Source organism: Lissotriton vulgaris, chromosome 8 (assembly GCF_964263255.1).
Source record: "Lissotriton vulgaris chromosome 8, aLisVul1.2, whole genome shotgun sequence".
Classification (NCBI taxonomy): domain Eukaryota; kingdom Metazoa; phylum Chordata; class Amphibia; order Caudata; family Salamandridae; genus Lissotriton; species Lissotriton vulgaris.
In genome coordinates this window covers 533,736,708-533,760,960 of record NC_141696.1, presented here as the reverse complement: position 1 = coordinate 533,760,960, position 24,253 = coordinate 533,736,708, and the positions used below count along the sequence as shown (strand labels likewise).

The following is a 24,253-nucleotide window of genomic DNA, read 5'->3' as shown; positions in this document are numbered from 1 at the left end:
CTTAGTTCGCTTATTGAGAATCAGCCAGTTTTTGTTGAATACCTTCTTCGCAGTATTTGTGAGGTGACTGTAAGTCGTCACACAGACAAGTCTGTCTGATTTCTGTTTGGAGTGCGTCTCCAATAGGGCGTCCCTCTGATTGTTCTTTGCTCATTTCGCGCTCTCTTAATAAGATCATGTGGATAGGATCTCTGGGCAAGATGACTGCTAAGAGTACCTGCGTGCACCTTAAATTTGTCCAGTCCAGTGCAGTTCCTTCTGAATCGCAAAAATTGGCCAACCGGTAGGTTACCTCGCAGTGCCCGGGGATGGAAACTGTTGTAGCAGAGAAGTCAATTCCCTGGCATGTTTTTTTTTATAGCTCTGAGCAGATTCCTCCGTCTTTAGGGTATAGTAGGAGGTCCAGGAATGGTAATGATGTTTTACTAAATTCACAGGTAAACTTAAGGTTAGTGTTCCTTGTGTTGAGCCATCCAGAGAAAATCTGTAGGGAATTCAAGTCACCTTCCCAGATAACCAAGATGTCATCTATGCATCTCCTCCAATGTTTTGAGATTCTCTGTATATAGGTTATCAGGGGGATAGATGTATTTGGATTCAAATTCATGCATGTAGTAGTTTGCCAGGCTGGGGACAATAGTGCTTCCCGTGGAAGTCCCTGTTGTTTGCCAGAAGAGATGATCTCCATACTGAAAAAAGTATTCTTCATGGCAATTGTAGCACATTCCATGATGAAGGCTGTTGGTGTCATATCTCCTTCTAAGCTCTGTTCTCGGAGTATTTTAATGGTGGAAAGGGTGTCATTTTGTGGAATATTCATGTATATAACGATTCTACATCAAATGAGACTAATAAGTGCTGTTTTGGATCAAGTGGGATCTGCACAAGGACATTCAATACATGTTTTGTGTCCTGTAGGTATGAAGGCATCTTGGAGACGAGGGGACTCAAAAGCCAGTCCACAAATTGTGATAGGGGTTCCAACAGGGACCCTTTCTGGATACTATAGGTTGCCCCGGTAGGGGTCTCCTTGGTTTGTGAATTTTTGTCAGTATGTAGAGGTAGGGAGTCTTAGGATTGATTAGCTGTAAAAATTCAAATTCATTTTTGGTGATCCAGCCTTCTTCTTTTTCTTTTTCTGCCAAGCTTTTAATACACCTCTGAAGGTTGGGTGTCGGATCTTTCTGCAGTCGTGTATAGTACGTGGTGTTGTGCAGTTGGCGGTAGCATTCATCGTGATACTCTTTACGGTCCATGACAACAGTAGCCCGCCTTTGTCTGCAGGTTTGATGATGATATGCTGGTCTGCACCCAGATTTTTTAGGCATGGCATCTCATCCTTCGACCGTGGGTTGACAGATTGATTGGTCCCTCATTTGTGCCGGGAGGAGCCTGGCAGGATGATGAAACATAGGTCTGGTTTCGGGAATAAGAGGCATTTCAGAAGCTTGTAACACATAGTGCCACGTCTGTCCTCACTATTTCAATATGTCTACTAGTCAGAGTATTAATACTCACTGTGTTCTTACTCAGTGTTGTTAATGAGGGGAAGACATTTTCTCTCCTATCCATTGTTTTTGCAACTCTTACAGTCCCTGACACAAAAGTTATAAAGAGCAAAGTCTCAGATTGTAAAAAAGAGTAGGTAGGAGGTCAAACAATAGGTTATATGTGGAACTTCATCTTCATCACTATAAGACCTGCTACGATCCTCCAGAAATTCAGAAAGAAGCCTAGGACTCATCTCTTAAAATAGCACTAACATCCTCCTTGCTAGGAACCAGTACTTAATTTGTAAAAAAAAAATGCTAGGGCCTGGTCAAGGAGCCACTGCAGCTTGCATCAACTATTGCCCCTGCCAGCACTACCAGCGACAGTACAACACAACTTCTGATAATCACATTCCTGCAAGTGTGACAATTCAGACTAATCCAGGCCTCCAAAGCTATAAATTAGACAAGGAGTGCCACTAAGTGGCAGGCTGTCAGAAGTGCTAGTGCTGACAATTAAATGTAGGTGCCAAACTCTGGAAACCACTGGGTTACATTAAGCACAGATAGGAACTTACCTCTCAACTGCCTCATTTTAAAGGATCTGAAATTGTGTCCCTAGCTCTTCTCCTAATGCTCAGCGCTCCATGTTTTCCAACCAGGTTTCTGATGTTTAAGCACCTCTAAACATACTTAGGTTCATATATACATACATAATAAAATAAGACCAAAGCCCCTCCAAATGCTGCCTCAGATTCCCCAGCCTGTGACTCTTCATGTGCAACTACAATCTTTCGAACAACATGCAGTGAGGTGATTTCCCCCTAAGGAGACAACCTACCAGGGCATTCACTAGGCAGGACGAGCTGAGGCTGCTTGCTCGAGGCCTCACTCTGTACAGGACTTTGTACTGCTGCTATTAAATTGATTTATATATATCAGAAATAAAGCCTAGCCTGTTGTTGTTATATATATTCACGATAAGGTAAGTAATTTTATTCAGTTCAAATAGCTTTATTTCGGCTGCCAGGGACATAAAAGTACAAACAATTTTTAAAAACAATAATAAATAGATACAAATATAAAACATGGTTGCGGACAATGACTCAGTTTTAAACAATTCAAAACAATATTAAACACTGGTTTTACAGGAAAAAGGACACATAATTCATACAACAGGATAGTACCTGGTAAACAGTACAAGCAGTGTTGAACAACTACGGCGGGAGAAAGAGCCTTCTTCTAACCACCTACATCGCTCCCAGGAATTTGGAAACAGATGGTAACAACTGGGTGACAATCTGCCCTACGAATATGAAGGGTGGCAGAGTGATTGCATAAAGCTAGCAGCCTACAGATGGGATCTATCTAAGTACTACGAGGGGAAGCATTGTCTGGACTCACAAAGAAGACATGTGGAACGTTCTCCTCTAGAAAATTGCAAGTCGGGCTCACAGAAGCTTCCCCACCAGCCCAGTTAGAAGTGAACACAGTTGATTGTAAAGTTCCAACTCGAAATCAAAATATAGCTTCCTGTGCAATACAAAAGCCGCCTGGTACCAACTGAGCTCTAACCCAAGAGTGGGCTTAGTGTTAATGAGATCATTGGTGAGCTTAGAGTTCTTAGGGATTCAATAGATGTTAGATTTTCCCAATAATGCTTTTTCAAAAGATCGTTGCCCAGGAATTTGACAGATTTGGGATGCGCCCACAACTCTGGCATTCCAGTGAGTAAAGCGCCTCCTTAATGTGCGAGAGCCAAGGGACCATATCAAAGCAGTCAGCCTTCATAACAACCTTGAGGCCTTCAACACAGTGGACAAGTTCAGGGTTGGTCAATAATCGTCACCAATACAGTAAGTGACGAAGTTGAAGCTTGGCCACCAGTTTTCACCCCAGGTTCAAGAGAAGTGGATACAGTTGGGTATTAGGGGGAAGAGAGGCAAGGATCGTAAGACATTTATTTTCAGTTTGAGTTATTTCTTCATGGTTAGAAACCCCCCACAGTTCCGTACAAAGCAGAGCCTAGACATTTAGCCTCATAGATTCTAAGAGGAGGTATGATTGGTTTGGTGTATGAAGTTGAATGTTCCTTGAGTAACACACCCGAAATCTGCTTGAGTTTTGTAGCTGCCTTATCAATATGGGAATGCCAAGTTATACTCACGAAGAACGTCACTCCATGATAGATAAATGAGTTGACCCTCTCAAAGGGGAACCCCCACCCCACCAAACAATATTCCCATGAAGCAATTTATGCTGATTAAACATCATCACTTTGGTTTTAGAAAAGTTGATCTCCAGACCACGGGCAAGGCAAAACTCTTTGAAACAGGTTAAGAGCTTCTGAAGCCCCTTGAAATGTGTCTCCCTGGGAACAGTTTTTGTTTAGATCATGCACCAGAGAGGGGTCTTGCTGATATTAGTGACCCGGGACACATAAAAGATTCATAAAGACTCAGGGGCGACTCCTTCGCAGTGGAGGAGGAGCTTCGCCCCACTGGCTCAGAGACAGCAGCAAAAAAACAAAACGATATTGCAGTATCGTTTTATTTTTAGGCTGCTGGCTCAGCCAGGGGGTGCAGGGAGGGTTGGGGTCGAGGCATGGGAGTGAGAAGGATAAGTGCTCATGTGTGTTTGTCCGTCCGTCTCAGGCCGACCAAAGCTCACAGGCGCACTTAGGTTTCTCTAAGCTGGCTTTGTGGAACAGCCGAGTTAGAGAAACCCCACCGACTCCCTGAGCAGAGCATCTTTCTACCCTGCTCAGGCCAATCAGAGCAGTGCAGGGACTGGACATAGTCTGAGCAGGGGTCAGAACATGACTCCAACTACTGCATCGACGACGAAGAAGACATCGTCGAGGTAGGGGACGACGATCCAGGCATCGGAGCCGTCGAGGACGACTCCGGCGAGGACACTGGGCCAACCGTGAGAACGGAGCCCAATACATTTTCTGATACGCTTCCAGAGGCTCAGGTCGAGGCATCGCCGGAAGGCCTTAGCCAGGATCATAACATCGATTCTGTAGGGCCGCAATTCACCCCGGCTAAGAATATAAGACAAGAGCCATCGGTGCAACATTACCAAAGCTTGGTAAAATCGAAACCAAAAGTGATGGAACCAAAACAGAAACCAAAACTGATAGACTTTACAGTCTTCGGAGCGAGAAGTGTGGATCCATCGGAGCCGACCAAAAAGAAAAAAGTTGTCGACCCGGCTGGGTCGCATACAAGGGTGCCAGTACACCCATGTCCACGTTTAAGGTAAAGGCCGTCAAACCGACGAGATCGATGTCGACACCAAGCAACACAAACAAGGGACTCGAACAGAAGACGGTTGTCGAACCGAAACAGAAAGTCGACAAACCAAGGCCGGTGCACACAAAGACACTCGAGCCGAAGGCAAGGATCGAACCGAAGGGGTCCGTCGAGCCGAGGCAGCAAAACATCGCTCTGGGAAAACATAACTATAGACAGGTGGGTGAGGCAAATTATCCAGCATGGCCATTGCCTAGAATTAACCTCCACACCACCCAACATACCTCCAAGACACCGTCCTATGTCCGCAGAACACCTCACTTATTGCAGCAAGAAGTCATCAGCATGCTACAAAAAGGGGCCATAGAACTAGTACCCTTACAACACCATGGTACAGGGGTGTACTCTCTGTACTATCTAATCCCCAAAAGGGACGGGTCTCTCACATCAATTTCGGACCTCAGGCCCCTAAACCAATACATCTTATCAGAGCATTTCCACATGCTCACTCTCCAGCAGGTATTACCACTGTTGCGTCAAGGAGACTTCCTCGCAACACTAGACCTCAAAGACGCATATTTCCATATACCGATACACCCGGCACACAGGAAATATCCTAGGTTTACAATACAAAATCAGCACTACCAATTCAAAGTCCTTCCTTTTGGGGTGACAAAATCCCCAAGGGTGTTCACCAATTGCCTAGCGACAGTAGCTGCACATCTGAGAAGACAGCATATTCATGTCTATCCATATCTGGATGACTGGCTAATACAAGCACAGTCAGCCCAGGAATGTGCCAGCCATATGTCACGCACTATTCACCTCCTGCACAGTTTAGGTTTCTCGCTGAACTACAAAAAGTCCCATCTTCAGCCTGCCCACGTACAGCAGTACCTGGGAGCGACAATAGACACTCTGGCAGCAAAAGCACAGCCAAATTCTGCCAGAATAAACAGCATTCAGACGCTGATCCAAAGGTTCAGTCCCCAACACTCGCTCCCAGCCCGAGTGTTTATGCAACTGATAGGCATGATGGCCTCATGCATTTTCATAGTCCCTCACGCAAGACTTCACATACGTCCGCTGCAGAGTGCCTAGCACGGCAGTGGAACCAGGCTCAAGGACAATTGAACGACCTAGTGTTGGTGACCAGTCGTGCATACAACTCTCTGCATTAGAGGAATCCACAAAACCTTTGCAAGGGACGACTGTTCCAAGAGCCTGTACCACAAATAGTGTTGACGACGGACGCATCCCTGATAGGGTGGGGAGCCCATGTCCTCCACCACACAGTGCAGGGCTTATGGACCACGCAGCAAAAGAAAATGCACATCAACCTACTGGAGCTGATGGCAATTTTTATGGCAATGAAAGCTTTCAAAGTACATCTGTGCAACAAAACCGTGTTGATCCGGACGGATAACATGACTGCAATGTACTACCTACAAAAACAGGGAGGAACACACTCTCCACAGCTGTCACATCTAGCTCAGAGTGTGTGGAAGTGTGCCATTCAGAGAAACATTTTTCTCATGGCGGAACACCTCCCAGGCAAGGACAATCAAATAGCGGATCTGCTCAGCAGACACAGCCAACAAGTGCACGAGTGGGAGATTCGTCCCACAGTGCTACAACCAGAGATAGACCTGTTCGCCACAAAAGAAAACGCAAAATGCCAGTACTTCGCCGCAAGGTTCCCACACCCGCAGTCTCAGGGCAATGCGATATGGATGAACTGGTCAGGCAAATTTGCCTACGCTTTTCCACCAGCACAGTTGATACTGCTAGTGGCACGCAAACTGCGCCTGCATTCAATTACGCTAATCCTGGTTGCTCCAACATGGGCGAGGTAACCGTGGTACACCACGTTCCTAGAACTTTCCGTGGTGCCTCATCAAAGACTACGACTAACACCCAGTCTCTTAACGCAGAGCCATGGAGACATTCAGCACCCAGATCTGCAGCAGCTGAACCTTGCAATCTGGCTCCTGAAGTCCTAGAGTTTGGCTACCTAAACTTACTTCCTGACTGCATGAACATTATCAAGGAGGCAAGGAAACCCACAACAAGAGCATGCTATGCGGCAAAGTGGAAACGTTTTGTCATTTATTGTAACAACAACGACATAAACCCACTAGACACATCAATTCAAAATATCATATGCTATCTTTTGCACCTACACCGCTGCAATCTAGCCTATACTTCCATAAGGATACACTTAGCTGCCATAGCAGCTTACCTTCAAAACAGACAGCACCTTTTGCTATTCAGAGTGCCTGCAATTAAAGCATTCATGGAGGGGCTCAAACGAGTGATCCCCCCAAGACACCCACCTTCACCTGTCTGGAACCTAAACGTTGTTTTAACCAGACTAATGGGACCACCTTTCGAAACTTTACACTCGTGTGAAATACAATTTTTAACATGGAAGGTGGCTTTTCTCGTAGCGATTACTTCGCTTAGAAGAGTTGGCGAGCTGCAAGCCCTAACTATTCAAAAGCCATTCATTCAAATTCACGCAAATAGGGTCGTGCTTAGGACAAACCCTAAATTCATGCCCAAAGTGGTATCCCACTTCCACATTAATCAAACAATAGAACTGCCATTGTTCTTCCCAAATCCACAGTCAGGACCTGAAAGGGCTCTACACACACTAGATGTTAAGAGGGCTCTCCTATATTACATAGACAGGACAAAAGATTTCAGGAAGGCAAAACAGTTGTTTGTTGCCTTTTCACCACAGCACAAAGGCAACCCTATTTCCAAAAATGGTTTAGCTAGATGGATAGTTAAGTGCATCCAAATATGTTACATTAAAGCTAAACGCACTTTAACAGTTCCCAAGGAGCGCATTCCACACGCAAAATGGGGGCATCCATGGCTTTCCTAGGAAACATTCCTCTAGAGGAGATATGTAGAGCAGCCACATGGTCTACCATACATACATTTACCAAACACTACTGCGTAGATGTACACTCCAAGCAGCAAGCAGCTGTAGGACAGGCTGTTCTCAAAACTCTTTTTCAGACTGCTGCAGCTGCCACGGGCAACCACCGCTAGGGGAGAGACTGCTATACATTCTATGCACAGATATGAATTCAGCAGCCCACATGCCTCGAACGGAATATGCTACTTACCAGTATGCATCTGTTCTTGGCATGTAGGGCTGCTGACATTCATATCGAACACCCTCCTCCCCGGTGCCTGTCGCAGCTGCAGCATTCACTATTACTTTTTAACATGGACATCACTTACTGTATCATACTCCATCTCTGCCACAATGGCGAAAAACAATCTGAGGATGGAGAGGATGCCCATGCGCACTGTAGTCCAGGGGAGGAGCCACCTATCTCGTGATACTTTGAAGACTCTTCCAGAACAACAATGTGCAATCATCCGGACCCAACACTAGGCGGCGATCTATGCACAGATATGAATGTCAGCAGCCCTACATTCCAAGAACAGATGCATACTGGTAAGTAGCATATTCCTTATTATTATTATGGACCCCCTCCCTTGCACCCCCTCCCGCGTTCCCCCACCTGGCCCTCCCCCACCCCCTTCCTCCGCCTTACAACTGTTTGCATGTGGCGGCTGCCACTGAAAAGACTTGCAGTTTACCCTTGGAAAAGGAAGCTGATTCAGTGGTTTTGAATGTACACCACTCCAGGAGCTCCAAGGGCTGGATGCAGGGGGAATCAAAACAAGTGTTAAAATTGTAAGTATCTGAAGAAAGTTTATGATGAAGGTTGGTGAGAAGCCTTTAGGACAGTGAGTGAACTAGTCACCTGTCTAGACTCCAGTGTGCCACCAGCTCAAGTGGCGAGGGGGCAACAAGCTTTCCAGCATCTCTGCCCAGCCACTCTCTACTTTTGCAACTTTGTCTGGTGGTCAAAATATTGATGTTGGTTTGATCCTAGAGAGGATTGCAGATCAGAACTACACAACTTTTCTTATGCATTCCTTAGTTTTTAGCTACAAACAAATGTTAGCTGCTGTAGGAAGATTCAATTTATTTGTTTTACTGAGTTTTATATAGCATGAACTTGACCCGAATCGGTTATCAGAGCGCTTTGCATAGCACAAGTTGTGTTATATGAGGACACATTCATTTTTTGTTAAGCACGGGGAGATTAAGTGATTTGCCCAGAATCACAGGATGTTCAGCGTCATTGCCGAGACTCGAACCCAGTACCCCAGATTCGAGATCGACCGCCCTAGCCGTTTGGCCAACTCCTCTCCCCTTCTTCCCTTTCAGTTGCCCAAAGACAGTTTGGCAATCTGGGAGATGTCCGTATGCTCTATGATACTTACAACCAATATAATTATCATCTGGGAGTGATACTTTTTTCTTCATGTTCAACTTCCAATATGTTGTCAGTGATCTCCAAATTCCATACTACCTCTGTTGGAAACTCTTATCTTGTGAATATGATTACTTTACTCACTTAGGCACTCATTCTAAATTCATTTTGAATACCAATGGAATACATTTGCTCTCCTAATTAATGATACTGTGTCAGTGAGCATCAGTAAATTCGAAGATGCAGAATTACATTTTAATTATGAGTTGTTTTCTTGTGAGGAGGGATTACTATGGCAAATCAACATTTCTTCACTGATTTCCACAGGTAAATTCTCAATTTCTGGTTTGTTTTCTGGAGACAAATTCCATCGGATTTGACTTGCCGCACCTGAACATCCACACTCATAATTACCGTTAGTGTGATAAAGCGCCTAGCCATTTGTTTACAAATGTAAGTTTTTGGTCTGGAATGATGATTAACTTTCAGGGTGCAAAATTACAGCGCTTGTTTTCACATGCTTTCCTCTATTACCATAACATTTACCAAGCACAAATGTCACCTGTGCTTGACATTTGGAGCTGTGCCGGGGTTTTACCACATCTCGAAATCCGGGGTACAGTGAAACCTTACCACCTGTAAACTTGTTTCCGACAAACTCGTTGATTTTTGGCTCAAAGTGTATAACCCTTCCACTTCACAAATGGCCTCAAAGAAGCAGATTATTGTGGTCTCTAATATTTAGACCAAGGATCTCCAACAAATAGCTTGAGAGCTACCAGTAACACTTCAGCGGCTAGTAAATAGCTACCAAACATGGAGCCCAGCCCACAACATTACAAGGTTTGGAACTCAGCAGTGCTCACCTCAGGCACAAATGTAGGAAGCTAACTTGCTCTTCCACACAAATAGCAGGCCCGAAGCTCGCACAGTCTGACCAGCAGCAATCTCTTCACCATGTGTTAAATCCTCCAAATGATTACTCATGTCGCTGTAGCCCTTGCTCTGAACCAGACTATTGCCGTTATTACCAGTTGGCTGGAACAGTGTCTCCCAGGGGGAATACTGCTCCGTACAACTACAAGTATTCTGGTGTCTCTGGGCCCTCAATCATCAGGTCCTCAAATACTGGACCTTATAATTTTAGGACTAGAGGCAACAGACCTGCCGTCTACTGCAAAGCTGTGGGTTCCTGCACCCTTCCCCGTTCCGCCTTTATATCAGCTGGTAGGAACAGAAAAAGCTCCAAACAGCTGATATTAAAGGTCCATTGCCCTCTACCCCTTCTACACCCCGCCATCGACCTCCACTCAAGGGCTAAGGAAAAAATACCTCTGCAACATTTACCACTTTCTCCAAGCAGGTGGTAAACATATGTAAATTTAACTCAGTATTTCCGGAAAAACATGAAGAATTAACAGAGTAACTTCAGGGCTGAACCCGGGAAATGCCTGTTGTGCTTATTTCCCCCATTAACATGATGTATAATAAACTCTTCTCCAAGAGCAACTCCCTGGTATCACCATGAGCACCCTCAATTAAAATTTTTGGTGCTAGCTTTATAACTAGTTCCTTTTTACCCTATTGTTTCCATGTCCCCGGTGGCATTGGGTTATGACCTTACTGGTACACTGTGTTGAGTGCTAGTTTGCAAAGGGATAGAAGGCAGGCTAATCAAAGCAGGAAGGGTAAACACGCCTTTGCAATTCAATAGGTCTTGCATTTGCAGGAGTTTGAGCTATTGGTGTTGTAATTGATAATGTCTTTTACATATGTGTTTTTGTTTGGAATAATGTGGTGTGGTGTGGATGTATGTGGTGTGTAGTGGAATTTTGTGGGTTGGATTGGAATTGTTAGTTGTGGAACTGTGTGGGGTGGTATTGTGTACTGTTGTGCATTTGTGTAGTGGAATTATGTGGCATGGTGAATAGATGGAAAGGAAGATAGAGCGGGATAGGTAGTTTTTGGACGAAGTGGTGAATGAATTCCAGTCAGAGGAGCAGATGTGTGTGAGAAAGAGAAAAAGAAGAGCAAAGCATGCCATACACATATAAAGAGGGAGCGTCTGTTTATGCAGAAGACACCCGTAGAAAAGGAGGACAGCATGGGTTTGAGGGACGGAAACCATGAAAAGGCACAGGAAAGGTATTGTACTAGAAGACCTGAATTGAATCAGATGAGAGAGGTAGGATTAGTGTGTGAAAGAGTGAGAGAGAGGGGTGAGAGATGGTACAAGAGAGAGTGAGAAGGAGAATGGGAGAGAGACGAGTGGGAGTGGCACAGGGGAGTGGGGAGGAGGGAGGTGGAGCAGTGCACAGTGCGAGGATGTACAGGAAGGTAGCATGTGTGAGCAGGTATTATAGACAGAAGATAGTGAGTGTGAGGGAGGGATGAGGGGGCTGTAGTGAGTTGAGGGATAGTGGGAGTGTGAAGGAGAAGGGATAATGGGTGTGTTGGGGAAAGACGATAGTGTTGGCGGAAGTGTGAGGGAGAGATGTGTTGGATTGGAATTGTTTGTTGCAGAATTGTGTGGTGTGGTGAGGGTTGTGTAGTGAAAATATATGGCATGGTGTGTTTTAGAATTATGCGGATAGTAATTAAATGGTATTAAGTGTATTGGAATTATGTAGAGAGATATTGTGTGTTAATTATGTGGAATGGTAGTGTGTGTTGTGTATTGGCATGTCGTGTAGTTAAATTATGTGGTGTGCTGTTAAATTTTGTGGCATGATGTAAAAATGTGTATTGTGGTGTAGAGGTATGTGATTTGTTGTGGAATTGTATTGTCTAGTTGATGTATTTGGTTTAATGTGGAATTATGTGGGGCGTATTGTGTGGAGTTGAATTATGTGGCATGGAACTGTGTGGTGTTATTCGAAATTATGATTTTTTAAATTATGTGTTGTGGTGTGAAGTGCATTTATGTGCGTTGCTGATATTTGGCAAAGGGTGAATTTATGTGGGGAGTATTTAAGATGTATTGAGTAGAGCTTAATTAAGTGTTTCGTAATTATGTTGTGCTGAGTGGTATTATGTAAGTGTATCTATTTTGTGTGGTATAGAATTGTGTGGCTTTGAACTGTGTGGGGTTGTGTGAAGCCAATAGATCTCGTCTATGCGAGACCAATTCTTTAGTTTACTTTAGCTGTGCTGTACAGCACTTTGATTGTACAGTATGTTTAAAGTTCAATTCTAAATTGCTATGAGACAGCCATTATTGTTTTGTTATTTATTAATGCATGAGGAATGGTATGAGCTTTGAATTAAAATGTGTAATGGAAGTGAAGTAGTCAAACGAACAGCAGCGGTCTTAAAAAAGTATTATGATATCGTGAACACTGCACTTTTTTATGGGAGAGTTGACACGGCTTGATATAGAGAATGGGATGGGTAGTGCTAGGTAACAAGTAAATTGTATTAATGGATAGTATGATAGTAAATATGCATTGTTTTTAGTGGAAAGGACAGTTTAATTCTAATTTAAAAACATTTTAATTTAAAGTGACGGAGATGGTGTAAATTAATTAACATACACATGTAAAAAAGATTAATTACATTTCCACTGTAACACTGCAAGTGAAGAGAGGTGGGAAACACCTTTTCTTGTCTCAAATGAAATGGAATGTAACAGAGTCTGTGTATAACAGGCAAGCAGTTACCAAAATGTGACAATGTGTGCTTGAGCTAAGACTGAATGCAATTTGTTTTTTTAAAAGTACAGCAATAGTGTCTCTTATGCTCGTTTTTTGACACAGTACAGTTTATAATAAAACAGATTGTGGATGAGGTACAGTTACAAACATTGTCTTAAGCTGTTTAACTTAACACATGAAAGTCAGCATTGTCCAAGGTAGAATAAATGTTAATGTAAAGCTAAATGTAAATATTTCCCTCTTGGTCGCTTTTTGGACACTCATAAGCTAAAAGAAGTGAAGGGTAACATTTTTTAGTGTACCTTGCACACATCCTGTGTTTTGCAGTCACAACTAATAGCTGTCCGGCAAAAGAATTGAAAGGCAGCATTGTTCAAGGGGAATAAAACTTGTGTTGTGGTACCACTAGGATCCTGTCCACACTGTAGGTTATAGCGGATGCTATCCTAAAACGAAGGTCTTAATACAGAAAGTTCCACTGTGTGACATGATCCATGTATCCGCATACACGCCGAGTTTAAATGCTCAACGTGAAGAATCTGTAAGTAACAAGATCTCACCACACTCACAGCACACTTAAGAGCGTGCATTGATATACACCTGGAGTGCCCTCCTAGTTTTTTGGCCACACTCACTAACATGGTCCTGAAGAAAGCCTCACAAATACCGCAGAAGGCTGAAACTAGTAGACCTGCACTTGCTAGGAAAATTGAGGCACATTTTTACCTCACCTGTATCCCAACTATGTTTTTATTCATGTCCTAGGACCCTTCGATTAAAACGTTTATAAGGGCATTTCCTAGTGACACTTTTATCACTTATTCACATTTCACATAGCACTTCACTTTCCACTAAAACCGGCTCCGCTGTAAATCAGGCGTTGAAGCACAGCTGGATTGCACTTGGCAGTCCAGCTGGGACCCTAATGATGAAGCATCCCACCTACTAGGTAGGTGTGTGACGGGTCTTCTAAAACAACCACTGGTTGTCTCCGTTCCTCGATTAGGGTAACGGTCACCAACAATGACCATAACCCGTTTGGGACTTGTCCACGTTGTTGTTGTGGCTGAGATGCAGTCACAAACATTGCTTAAAGTTGTCTTACTTGAATAAAAATGAAAGGCGGCATTGTCCGAGGTGGAATAAAGGTGGATAAATCAGCCCTCACATGCAAGGTCCCTTTTGTTTGAAATAAGAAAATATGCTTTCCATACTGCTTTCACTTGCAAGTTTAAGGGGGTACGGGGGACTGTATTATTCTGTTTATTACATTTTCATATTAGGTTATTTGCAACTCAATCACAAGAAGTTATGGTGCTGCTGGGACTTGAATGGAGGTCCCCAACTTCAAAGGCCACAGCTCTACACATACCAAAACACAAAGCAATGCTTTTCTTCAGATCAGTGGCATTTGAAGCTGAGGAGACTGTATAAGTCCTGTAAAAAAGATGAATGAGAAATTTCCCAGTAACATTGCAAGTGAAAAAAGTGCTAGAAGCACATTTTATTATTTCAAAGGAAATGGAATGCGACAGGGTGTGAGTATAACAGGCAAGCAGTCCCCTTAATGAGATAACCCATGTGCTTGAGCTAATAATTAAACAAACACTTATGTGTAAGGTCCCCTCACAGTCACTCCTAAAAAACACAAACTCAGGCAAATTATAATTGTTTAAAAAAAAACACAGTAAGGATGTGGCCGAGATCCATTTGGAAACAGTGGAGAAAGCTATATAAACAAGGTTGGGAGCACAGCATTGGGATGGGGGAGGAGGAACAAGCAAACATAGACAGAACGTGATGAAGCAGACAGAGCCAGCTAGGAAACCTTCAGTCTGTACAGTGGCTCAACAAAAAGAAAAAAGATAGGTCCAAAAAATACGAGCAGTGTAAGGACACAAGTGCTTGGGCCACGCTCTAGGGGAGGGTCACATGCAAGAAAGGAAGTGCCGACCACAGAGCTGACCACCAGCAGGAAGCAAGCAATTGAGAGTATTTTTCAAGCCCTCCAATTGTAAGTGATAGGGTGTCCAAGCCCGTTACCAGTGAATAAAATGCCTTGAAAAGACTCAATGAAGAACCCAGAGAGGAATTGGAGCCCTGAGTGTTGTGATCTGCCAGATAAATGATCTATTGAAGTACATAGTCGATTATTTCTTTAAATCCCTGTGTAATGGAAAACATGAGCAAAGCGACCGGACAATCAAACATAAAACACCCGAACCCTAATCGAGTTAAAAACATATAGGAAAAGGGCGAACTACAGAGGCCTGGCAGTCCATTTGTTAACTTCTATATAACAAATTAATCCCTCACTCCTGCATGCTGTGAGAGAGTTGTGTTTTTCCTCTTGTGAAAATAAGGCTCCAGAATATAGAAGGTGAAGCGCTCATGCTGGAGATACTCAGGCTCCATCTAACATTGTTTCACTCTAAAGAAATCATATTTGAGTTGAAGAAAGTATTGGGATGTCATTACCCACCCAATATGTGTACTCTTTTCGGACAGATCCTCTCTGCTAGGTATTAGAACACTTGAGTTTGAAATTCAATATTTATGTAGTGTATAGTTTGTTTAAAGCTTTAACAGAAACACTGTTTATAAAAAAAACAAATATTAATATTACATTATAAAAAAAAGTTTCAAATTCACCAAAAACATCCAAAAACACTTTTAAAAAAAGAAATTCTTAAAGCAACCTCGAGGGAATAAGGAATGTATGAATAATCAAAAGCATGTAATAGTTCTAATACTGTTTTTTTTCAAAAAGGTTTTAAATATTTTCTTTATTCTACAGACTAGAATGACAGTTCAACATTAGATTAGAGAACTTAGATACATACCTGAAATTACATAAACAATTCAAACAACATTTTTTTTGATGAATATCATAAGAATTCAGTGTCAGACAACATCCCATTAAAGTCAAATGGCTTAAGTCAAGATTGGGTTTGATAGTTACGTGCCTTTCTATTCCAAACGTGGTCTGATGCGTATAGAGAAAGTTTAAGGATTTCTTTCTGTTAAAATACTGTCGATTTCCATTAAAATAAGTTCCTTCAGCACTATTTTTAAATGGTTCTTTAACAGCCATGGAATATACAATATCATCAACAATGTCCACATCTAGACTACAATTATATTTTCAAAGTAAATTAAACCTCAACTACGAAGTGATAAAAAATAATTTAATCCAGGCATCTAGCAGTTAGAGATTGCTCTTTATTTCTTAGTCACATAACTAAAAACATAATTCTCAATACTATAACTCCAACAAAGACCATATTTCAAGCACAACTGGAATAATGTGCCCATTGCAACTTCACTACCCATTCACTTCCAACCCTTGCTCTCCAGAGAATGGTCACCTACAGGTTATAGTGAACTCTTCATGCTCATTCTATCCTTGGCCTCTGAGTACACCATACCCCAAGTGAACTTAGCATCCAGGCCTTCTTTGATCCCAAGTTCATGCTTCTCTCTGGAATGGATATTTAGTAGCGCCAGGTCACTCCAGCTGCACCCATCTGTATGCATTCGTGGCTTTCTTTTGATAAACCACTTTTCATCCTCGGGGTCAACAGAATCCACCAGACCACAAATCTCAGAAGGAACCAAATCATTTAATGAAAGTATAAGATTGGAAACAGTGTTTGGGGTATGGCTAAATGAAAAAATTCCTACTGTGCACTTCAATTTACATGCATCATTTCGCCAGATTTTTTTATGTGGAAGATTTGAACTAATTACTTGTATTGGTTCCCTAAATGAATGTACTTATTTTAACACACTGCAGCAAAGTACAAGGAATCTTTATATTATCCCACACTTCTCGGCTAGCAAACGTTCTCCTTAGCATACATTTGTTTATGTTAATAGCTGTTAATGGGCGCAGGCAACACATCTTTGAAAGAGGAAACCAGGGTTGATAGAGTTCCGAACTGCATGTCTTGTTTACATGAAGCGGCAGGTACACTGATTTGGTGCCAGAACCTCACTTGGGTCCTACAAGCAGCAGATTAACATAGGGGAAGACCACACATAGGATATGGTGCCTATGCTGTATTGCTGAACCAATTGTGAAGCCAGAAACTGCACATTACCTACAACGAACGGTGCTACCTCTTAAGTGTCTGGGCATACCTGTCTCACTAAGGCAAGGTGATGGGTGGAATGCTTGAATTACTTCCTGCACCACTGGAACCTAGACTACACCTGACTAATAGCCCCAATCAGGTGGAAACAGTTGGGGGTGTGATTAGGGGAGTCCAGAGTGCCATGCCTGTAGTACAGGAAGAGCTGCATTCCTTGCGCCCAACAATAAAAGTAATTCTTTTTTAAACCATCTATTACACTCCACTCATGCACTACTAATGCAAAAGTTCACCCAAGTGCTGCAAAACGCTAGAAAATAACTACATTAAGATAAGTAAAATGAGAAACAATAGAAAGTGCCAAACCCGTTAGCTTCCACAGTGCATATTTTACAATACTTTTATTTCTATTCTTCCACTGAAAGAGGCGCTTCCATGCCCTAAACCCACACCGTGATACCACAAGCCTACACATCACACACAATCCATCAGTGTGACCACAGGCCTCATATGAAACGACCCCAACAAACTCCCCTCCAAGACCCACACTTACATCCCGCTTATAGCCTGCAATGAGCATTCGCCAGTTCCTTTTATGGACTCCACAAAGCTCATTTTCCCTCCATGCCTATCCTTGGTCAATCACGCCTTAACCATCAGGCCTGTGCACGAAGGGTCGCCGTGTGTCTAATAAGCACCAGCCACAATAAATAAAGATTTGCTTCTGATTTACACAGGCGATGCCTTGAGGGACAAACTATTTCAAAGCAGATCTAGCCAGCCGAGCAGCAATATTATCCACCTATGCACTGAATCAGACTGGCACAACATACTCTGTCACCAGGAGAATCTCACAGGCTTGATGTAGGTTCGGGCTGCCCACAGCGCAGTTCACAGGCCCTGGATTGTTTGCATGGGCATTTGCCACCAACAGCATGGCAAGTGAGTTGCTCTGTCTGCACTGCGCTCACACCGAGCTCTGTCTAGCACAGTCTGCCCCCTGCGCCAGCTAACAATGAGCTCAAGGCAGCAGAGCCTCTCTGATAATACCTGCACTTCTGCCATTCCAGCTGCTCAGAGGGACTTCAAGGAGGGGTGGTGCATGCGCGCTTCACAAAATATGTTCCCTTGCTAGAACGTATGTCTGCCAATACGAGTCCTTCATGTTAGGTTTAAGAATCCTGCTCCGAATCACCAACACTGCCCTACAGTGCACACGGAGTCGTGAGCAGGACTTTGCTTGCCGTAGTTGGAGGTATATCTTTTTTTTTAGTGTGATGTTTTGGTATGATGGTTTGCCGGTGTTATGGCGTACTATGGTGCTTGACGTAGGTTTTCAGGGAATACAAGATATACTTGTTCAACTTGGGCTTTGTAAGGAAAATTCACACTCGCACGGTGAAACCACCCGCTGTCATGACCTGTTGCCCTCGCCCCTCCCCATGCTCAGCCAATAATAAACAAAGCAAAAGTAAAGCTGGATGGACTAATGAAAACAAATGGCTCTTGGCACTGGAGAAAATGAAAACATCAGCGATCCTGAGGAGGGCTCGTTAACCAAGGAAACAGAAACATCTAAAATGGTAATAAAGCGAGTTATAGTGGAGGGATGGTGTACTTGTTCCCTGCTCTCAGGGAGGAGTAAACACAGAAGAGGCATGACAAATGCATGCCATGGCCAAATGTGGTGAAAGAATAGCAGAGCGACAATGCCACCAGCAAATGGGAAGCCTTTGGGGGGACTGGAGCCCACAAAGTAGATACAGCGGGTTTCTACGTGACAGCGCAAGCGTTTTCCAGCCGAGATCTAAAAAGGGGAACGGAAGAGGGTTAGTTTGGGGCTATATAATAGCAGTATGGCAGGGAAGCCATGTGTGGAGTTTGGGTCGCCCTTGGTAGTACTTCTACAAGTGATTTACTGTTCTTCAGATGGTAACTGATTGTGGAATCAAGACATCTTTCAATAGTAGAGTCAAGGTCCTTTTCTTCACAACATATGGCATTTCTCTTGCATCCTTCACACTATGTGTTTGTGTGTAATATATGTAGAGGTACACATACACGCTCACTGTGTGTGTGTGTGTGTGTGTGTATTATTTATATAGATACTCACACACATGTACACACACACATTTAGCATATTAGAAACAATCTTTGTGCACGTATGAGAGCCGTCATCAGTGTACTTACTTGACTGAACTACGATATCCAAAATAGAGACTATGTATCACAAAAGTAATTATTGTTTGTGCTGTAGGATGACCATGTTGTATGATCCTTACATACATTTGGAACCCTCTAGAAGGAACATAACAACCATACAATGAACTTCTTTGAAATACCTCGTATTTTAATAATTCTCTATTACTGAAACATGTTTCAAACATCTGTTTTAAGAAGCAGCGTACATTAGCGTCATGATAATCATAGCCAGTGGATTTAAGAGATTATGTGGCTGAGGAGTCTTCTGTGTGATTGTGCATGCACTTAAAACTGCTAAGAAAAACGTGTCACTCCAAGGGCATTACCCTCGCAGACATTTAGCAAAGTTTAACAGGTCATGTTTTAGTTGCTGATTACTGTATCAAAGTGTTAAACTGGAACTATTGAGGTAAAACTGTTTCCTAAGCAGTAGCCATGTCCCCATTTAAACTAGGCTGGGTTGAAACGAAAATCACACCTGGCAGAAAATTTCAAACCAGCCCCACACTGCAAGCATCCATTAATAGAGTGGGGGCCATGGTGGCAGAGTTGGACGTTGCCGGCCAATGTTCTGTAAACAGCCTCCATGCCTGCAGCCTATAGTGAAATCTAGAGTAGTACGATTTCCAGTCAACCCCTTTCACTTGCTGCACTTTCATCTGTAGCGTGAAATAAACCTTCACATATCTAACTATAATAATTAAAACATGGTGGGAAAATTGAATCCTTATTTTGTCATGAAAATGACTTATTTCACAAATGTAATTAATTTGTGCTCCTGAACTTTCCGACAAGCCAGATTATTCTTTGTTGAAAAATAACATTTTAATGGGATCTCATGAATGTATGTTTTTTCTCGCTTAAGAAACCTTTCATTTTGCATAGCTTTTAGGTTACTTTTCTATATCAATGTATGTTAAAGATACAAATAAGTTAGTTAATACTGCTGTAGATTGTGCTGCACAGTGCTGCATAATTCGTACTTCCATGATTCATATGTTGGCCTTCCACTTCCATAATTGATGACAATACACAGGAAGTGAAGAAACTAATTCCTGTAATTAATAAACATTTAGGCCTCTGTGTGCTCATTTGTAGGCAAACAATCTCACTGTAACCATTTCTTGGGTTAAAACACCAAAAGGTGTACTACTCAAAGCACCTTTGAAACTTCTCTATTCCCGATATTGGAAGAAACGGCCTTCTGCACGTCATCAGAGGTAGTGATGTTTGGTGCATGTCCAGACAATCAAAAAAGGAGCTTCAGCAGGTACTGATTACCACGCCAAGAAGGTGCACCAACAATTTTGATGCATTTGCCAAATTTTCCATTTCCATATTGCTTTTTTGTAAAAAGCCCCAGTCACTGCCAAAGAAACAATACATGCAGCACTGCATTATCAAATTCCAAGTAAAATAAATTAATGTGGGGCATATTTAGCTGGCATTCTACTTTTTGAATTGGAGTCCTGGTGTTCAGCTGCCTGTAGTATACATGAAAACAGTAACGGTGCATCACAAAATCACAGTATGTATTATCTTTTTTTTTGTTGTTTTTTTTTTGTCCTCATTATGCGAAGCTCTATGTGTTCGGAGTTTCAGGTGTCTGCCTCTAGTTTTTTGTTCTTTTCCGATTCTGCCCCTTGGTCTCTCTTGTCTGGGGAGTTTATCATCTTCCCGATGATCTTTAGAGGAGTACCCTTAGGCCGTCACATAATGTAAACTCTGGTTTCGAAACGGGGGGAGCTAGCCACTTTGGCTACTCAACAAGTACCATACTTGTTCGCCAGAAGTTGTTTCGCATTAATCATAGGACCGATGTTTCTACCCTGTATTAGGATTTAGGTGGTTTTCAAAACTTTCCCAATACTTAAATCTCTTACAGATGTTTCCCTTTCTATCTAGTTTATTAATCCTTACAGCCGAGTTCATCCACTCTCCATGTGTTGGAGGGGAAGATCCAACCCATTTAATGCAGATCTCCCTCCTTGCAAGTACAATTAACACAAAGAGTAGATTTTCTTGACATTCTTTTAGACCCCCTCCATCTGCTGTATCTTCGATCCCAAAAAGAGTAAGGGTAGTACTTACGGTTAGTTGTTTGTTCATGATTATGCTCAAGGTCTTACCAACTTCATTCCAAAATTCTTTTAGTAGGGGGCAGTTTCTAAGCATGTGAATGTCGTCTGCCTTTTCTTCCCCACATTTCGGGCATTTCTTTACTCCTGCGTTTTTAAATTTGGACAGCTTTTTTGGCGTCCAATAAGCTCGATATATGGTATATAGATGGTTTCTTTTCAGTGCAGCAGAATTAAGAGTCGACCAACATTTCCCCACTGACTTTTCCCAAATTAAATCCAAGTCGGCTGTCAGTAAGTCTTTCCCCCAGATTTGACCTTCTATACTCGTGTTTCTATCTCCAGCAGTTATTAACACCCAGTACCACTTTGCCACTTCTTTAGGTATCGGTGTAATCCTTACCATTTCTTTTTCTAATTTTTCATTTTCTTTGTTGTATGTGGGTATCGTTTTAGACCAACTTAAGATTTGATAGTATTTAAATTTGGAAATTGAATTATTAGTCATCTTTTGAAGTTCTGACCATGTATTCAGAGTTGAACCGTTTAATAGCTGTCCCCAGTAGTTGATGTTTGCTAGTTTCAAAGGAGTTGCCAATGAGTCTTTTAGGCATTCTGGAGTTCCCGGTGAACCCCAGATGGGGGCCATTTCGCTATAGTACGGGATGTTTAAAGTTACTCTGATTTGTACCCACATTTTTGCTGCTTCCCTTAAGATCTTCAATTTTATTTTTTTGAAATACTTGGGATGTCCGAATTTAAATAAGAAGTGGTCAACTGATTCTGTCGTTACTTGTAGGTGCCTTGGATAGTTTTGATGACTTTTTAATAGCACTCGGATGTTTTTGAAATGAAACGCCCTGTGATACTCCACCAAATCTGGGCTAGCAAGTCCTCCATCTTGCTTCCCCCTCCAAAGTTTTTTCCATGAGATCCTTGTGCCCTTCGAGGCCCATATGAAACTTGTGATTCCCTCTGTGGGTTTTTTAACAATGATTTTCCAAATTCCAGAGGAATTGTATTAAAAAGGAATGTGAACTTTGGTACAATTGACATCTTGATGATGTTGGATCTTCCTATCAAGCTTAGTGGTAAGGTGGACCATACCTTAAGCAGCTTTCTCACCTCTCCTGTTGCCTTATTTAGGTTGCGCTGCGGAATCTTCTCTAGATCATGATTCACTAAGATTCCTAAATATCTTATTTCTTTCTTAATGTTTGGGCTTTTAAACTGAGTGTTCCAGGTTATAATTTCCGTTTTTGTGTGATTTACCAGATAACCAGAGACCTTCCCAAACGCCCTTATGGTTTCTTCAATCGTTTCCTTAGCTTTAAGATAGTCGACCGTAAAAATCATTAGGTCATCCGCATATAATGCTATTTTCTTCTCCCATGTTTGATACTGTATGTATTATCAGAACAAATGACATTGAAGCTTTTGTGTGTGTAATGGTCAATCCATCAGTGCAACTGTGTTTACTGATCTTTTTGCTTGTGTTGCCCAATAGGATCCCAATAGCGGCCTCCATTTGCCAAAAGACGAGCATGGAAATGTGGACTGTATGAAGTTGGTGGAACAGCTAAAGGAATGTCCTACTCTCCAGGATCAAGCAGATATACTGTATATTTTGTGTGTCATCAAGTACGTTGACAGATATAACTTTTTCACCAATTTCACTTTGACGCTCAAAATCTGACTGTGATTAATATTTAGTTACTATAATATTACTGTAAAACATGATTATTCAAATTATTATGTCTGGTTTTTAGAGATTTCTAAAACTAAAATATTTAGTATCTGAAGTCACTGATGGATAAAATCTAGTTCAGAGATGCAAAGGCATTTAAAACAAACTCAGATTTTTAAAATCAGGAGAGCAAAGATCACGTTTCAGGGCTATAATCAGGGCCACTAATCCATAGTCTCCTACATAATCTGCAGAGTTTAGACAAACACATTTTTCTTCCTCAAATAGATCAAAATTCATGAAAAACATAGTGATATGTGTTCCCGCGCAATGGGAGGCCCTTTCCAAAATTTGACTAGTCATCTTTTAGTTACTTATTGCTGCATTTGGTTACTAAACGGGTACTGTTGAGGTGAAATCTTTGCCAAGTCAGTGTTACCATGAATAAAAATGACGAGTTAATGAAGTAATCCTAACACAGAATATGCTGCTTTATGCCGCATAATTTGCCCTTTCCTGTGGCGTCATCCCATTGCATGCGGTACAACATATGCAATTACAATGCGGTCGTTAAAGCGACCACATTGTTACATCACAGTACAATTACAATGCAAGTCGTTATGACGACTTGCTTTAGGGGGCGCTCTAAACGAAGGAATAGGAAATTATACTATTCCTAAATCCAGCGCGTCCCCTACAGAAAGTCGTTGTAACGACTTGCATTGTAATGGTACTGCGATGTAACAACGCAGCTGTTGTAACGACCGCGTTGTAATCGCATGCATTGTAAACGCCTACATTCGTAATTTAGTCAACCTACCACATCATTTTGTGCTCCCCATGTCACATGTTTCCGGTGGCCTTGCCTATAATCATGATTGTACTTATCAGAAAGCCATGGTTGAATCAGATAAACGTATGATCTCCTAGGTCAAGACTGTCCAAATTAAGTCAATAATTTCACTGATGGTCAAAATAGTCCAGCTCAATCGCCAGAGTGTTCATCTGATACCTAGACACAGACTTTCTTAATTTGAGTCGGCCCAGGCTCCAGGTTCCCGTCTCATGTGGCTGCTGAACGAACAGCATTGACCAGAGAAAATGGGGATCACTCAACCTTGTGATCATCCATACACAAATGCCTAACATTCACCATAGTCAACACCAGATCCTTAAGGAAGAATGGAATCCACATATGTGACTCCTGGTTGGGCTTATGGGACCCCTAGCTGGGCCTTCATTTTAAAACAGAAGCTTGTAAGGGAGACAGTGCACAAACTATACTACCTAAAGCCACCCCCAATGGCTACCAAATAATTTACAAAAATATATAAAGGTGGACTGGTTTTGGTGTACCGAAACCCTTCAATAACTCTAATGGTCAATGATCACTTAAAGCAGAGTTTGAATCTTCATATAATACATTATATAATACAGCCTTCACCAGTGCCCCTTTGGACTCCGTATTGGATATTGCATTCAGCC

At 42.3% G+C, this 24,253-nt stretch overlaps 1 protein-coding gene across 3 annotated transcripts in view; it reads left to right on the top strand.

Moving 5' to 3' along the window:
* Positions 1-24,253, top strand: part of PHKA2 (phosphorylase kinase regulatory subunit alpha 2) — an 852,423-nt gene that overhangs the window by 645,448 nt on the left and 182,722 nt on the right. For all 3 annotated transcript variants that reach the window (XM_086934344.1, XM_086934343.1, XM_086934345.1), the window contains one exon: positions 22,589-22,722. In XM_086934344.1, the coding sequence (XP_086790470.1) occupies positions 22,589-22,722 (134 nt within the window). The remainder of the gene's footprint in view (positions 1-22,588; positions 22,723-24,253) is intronic.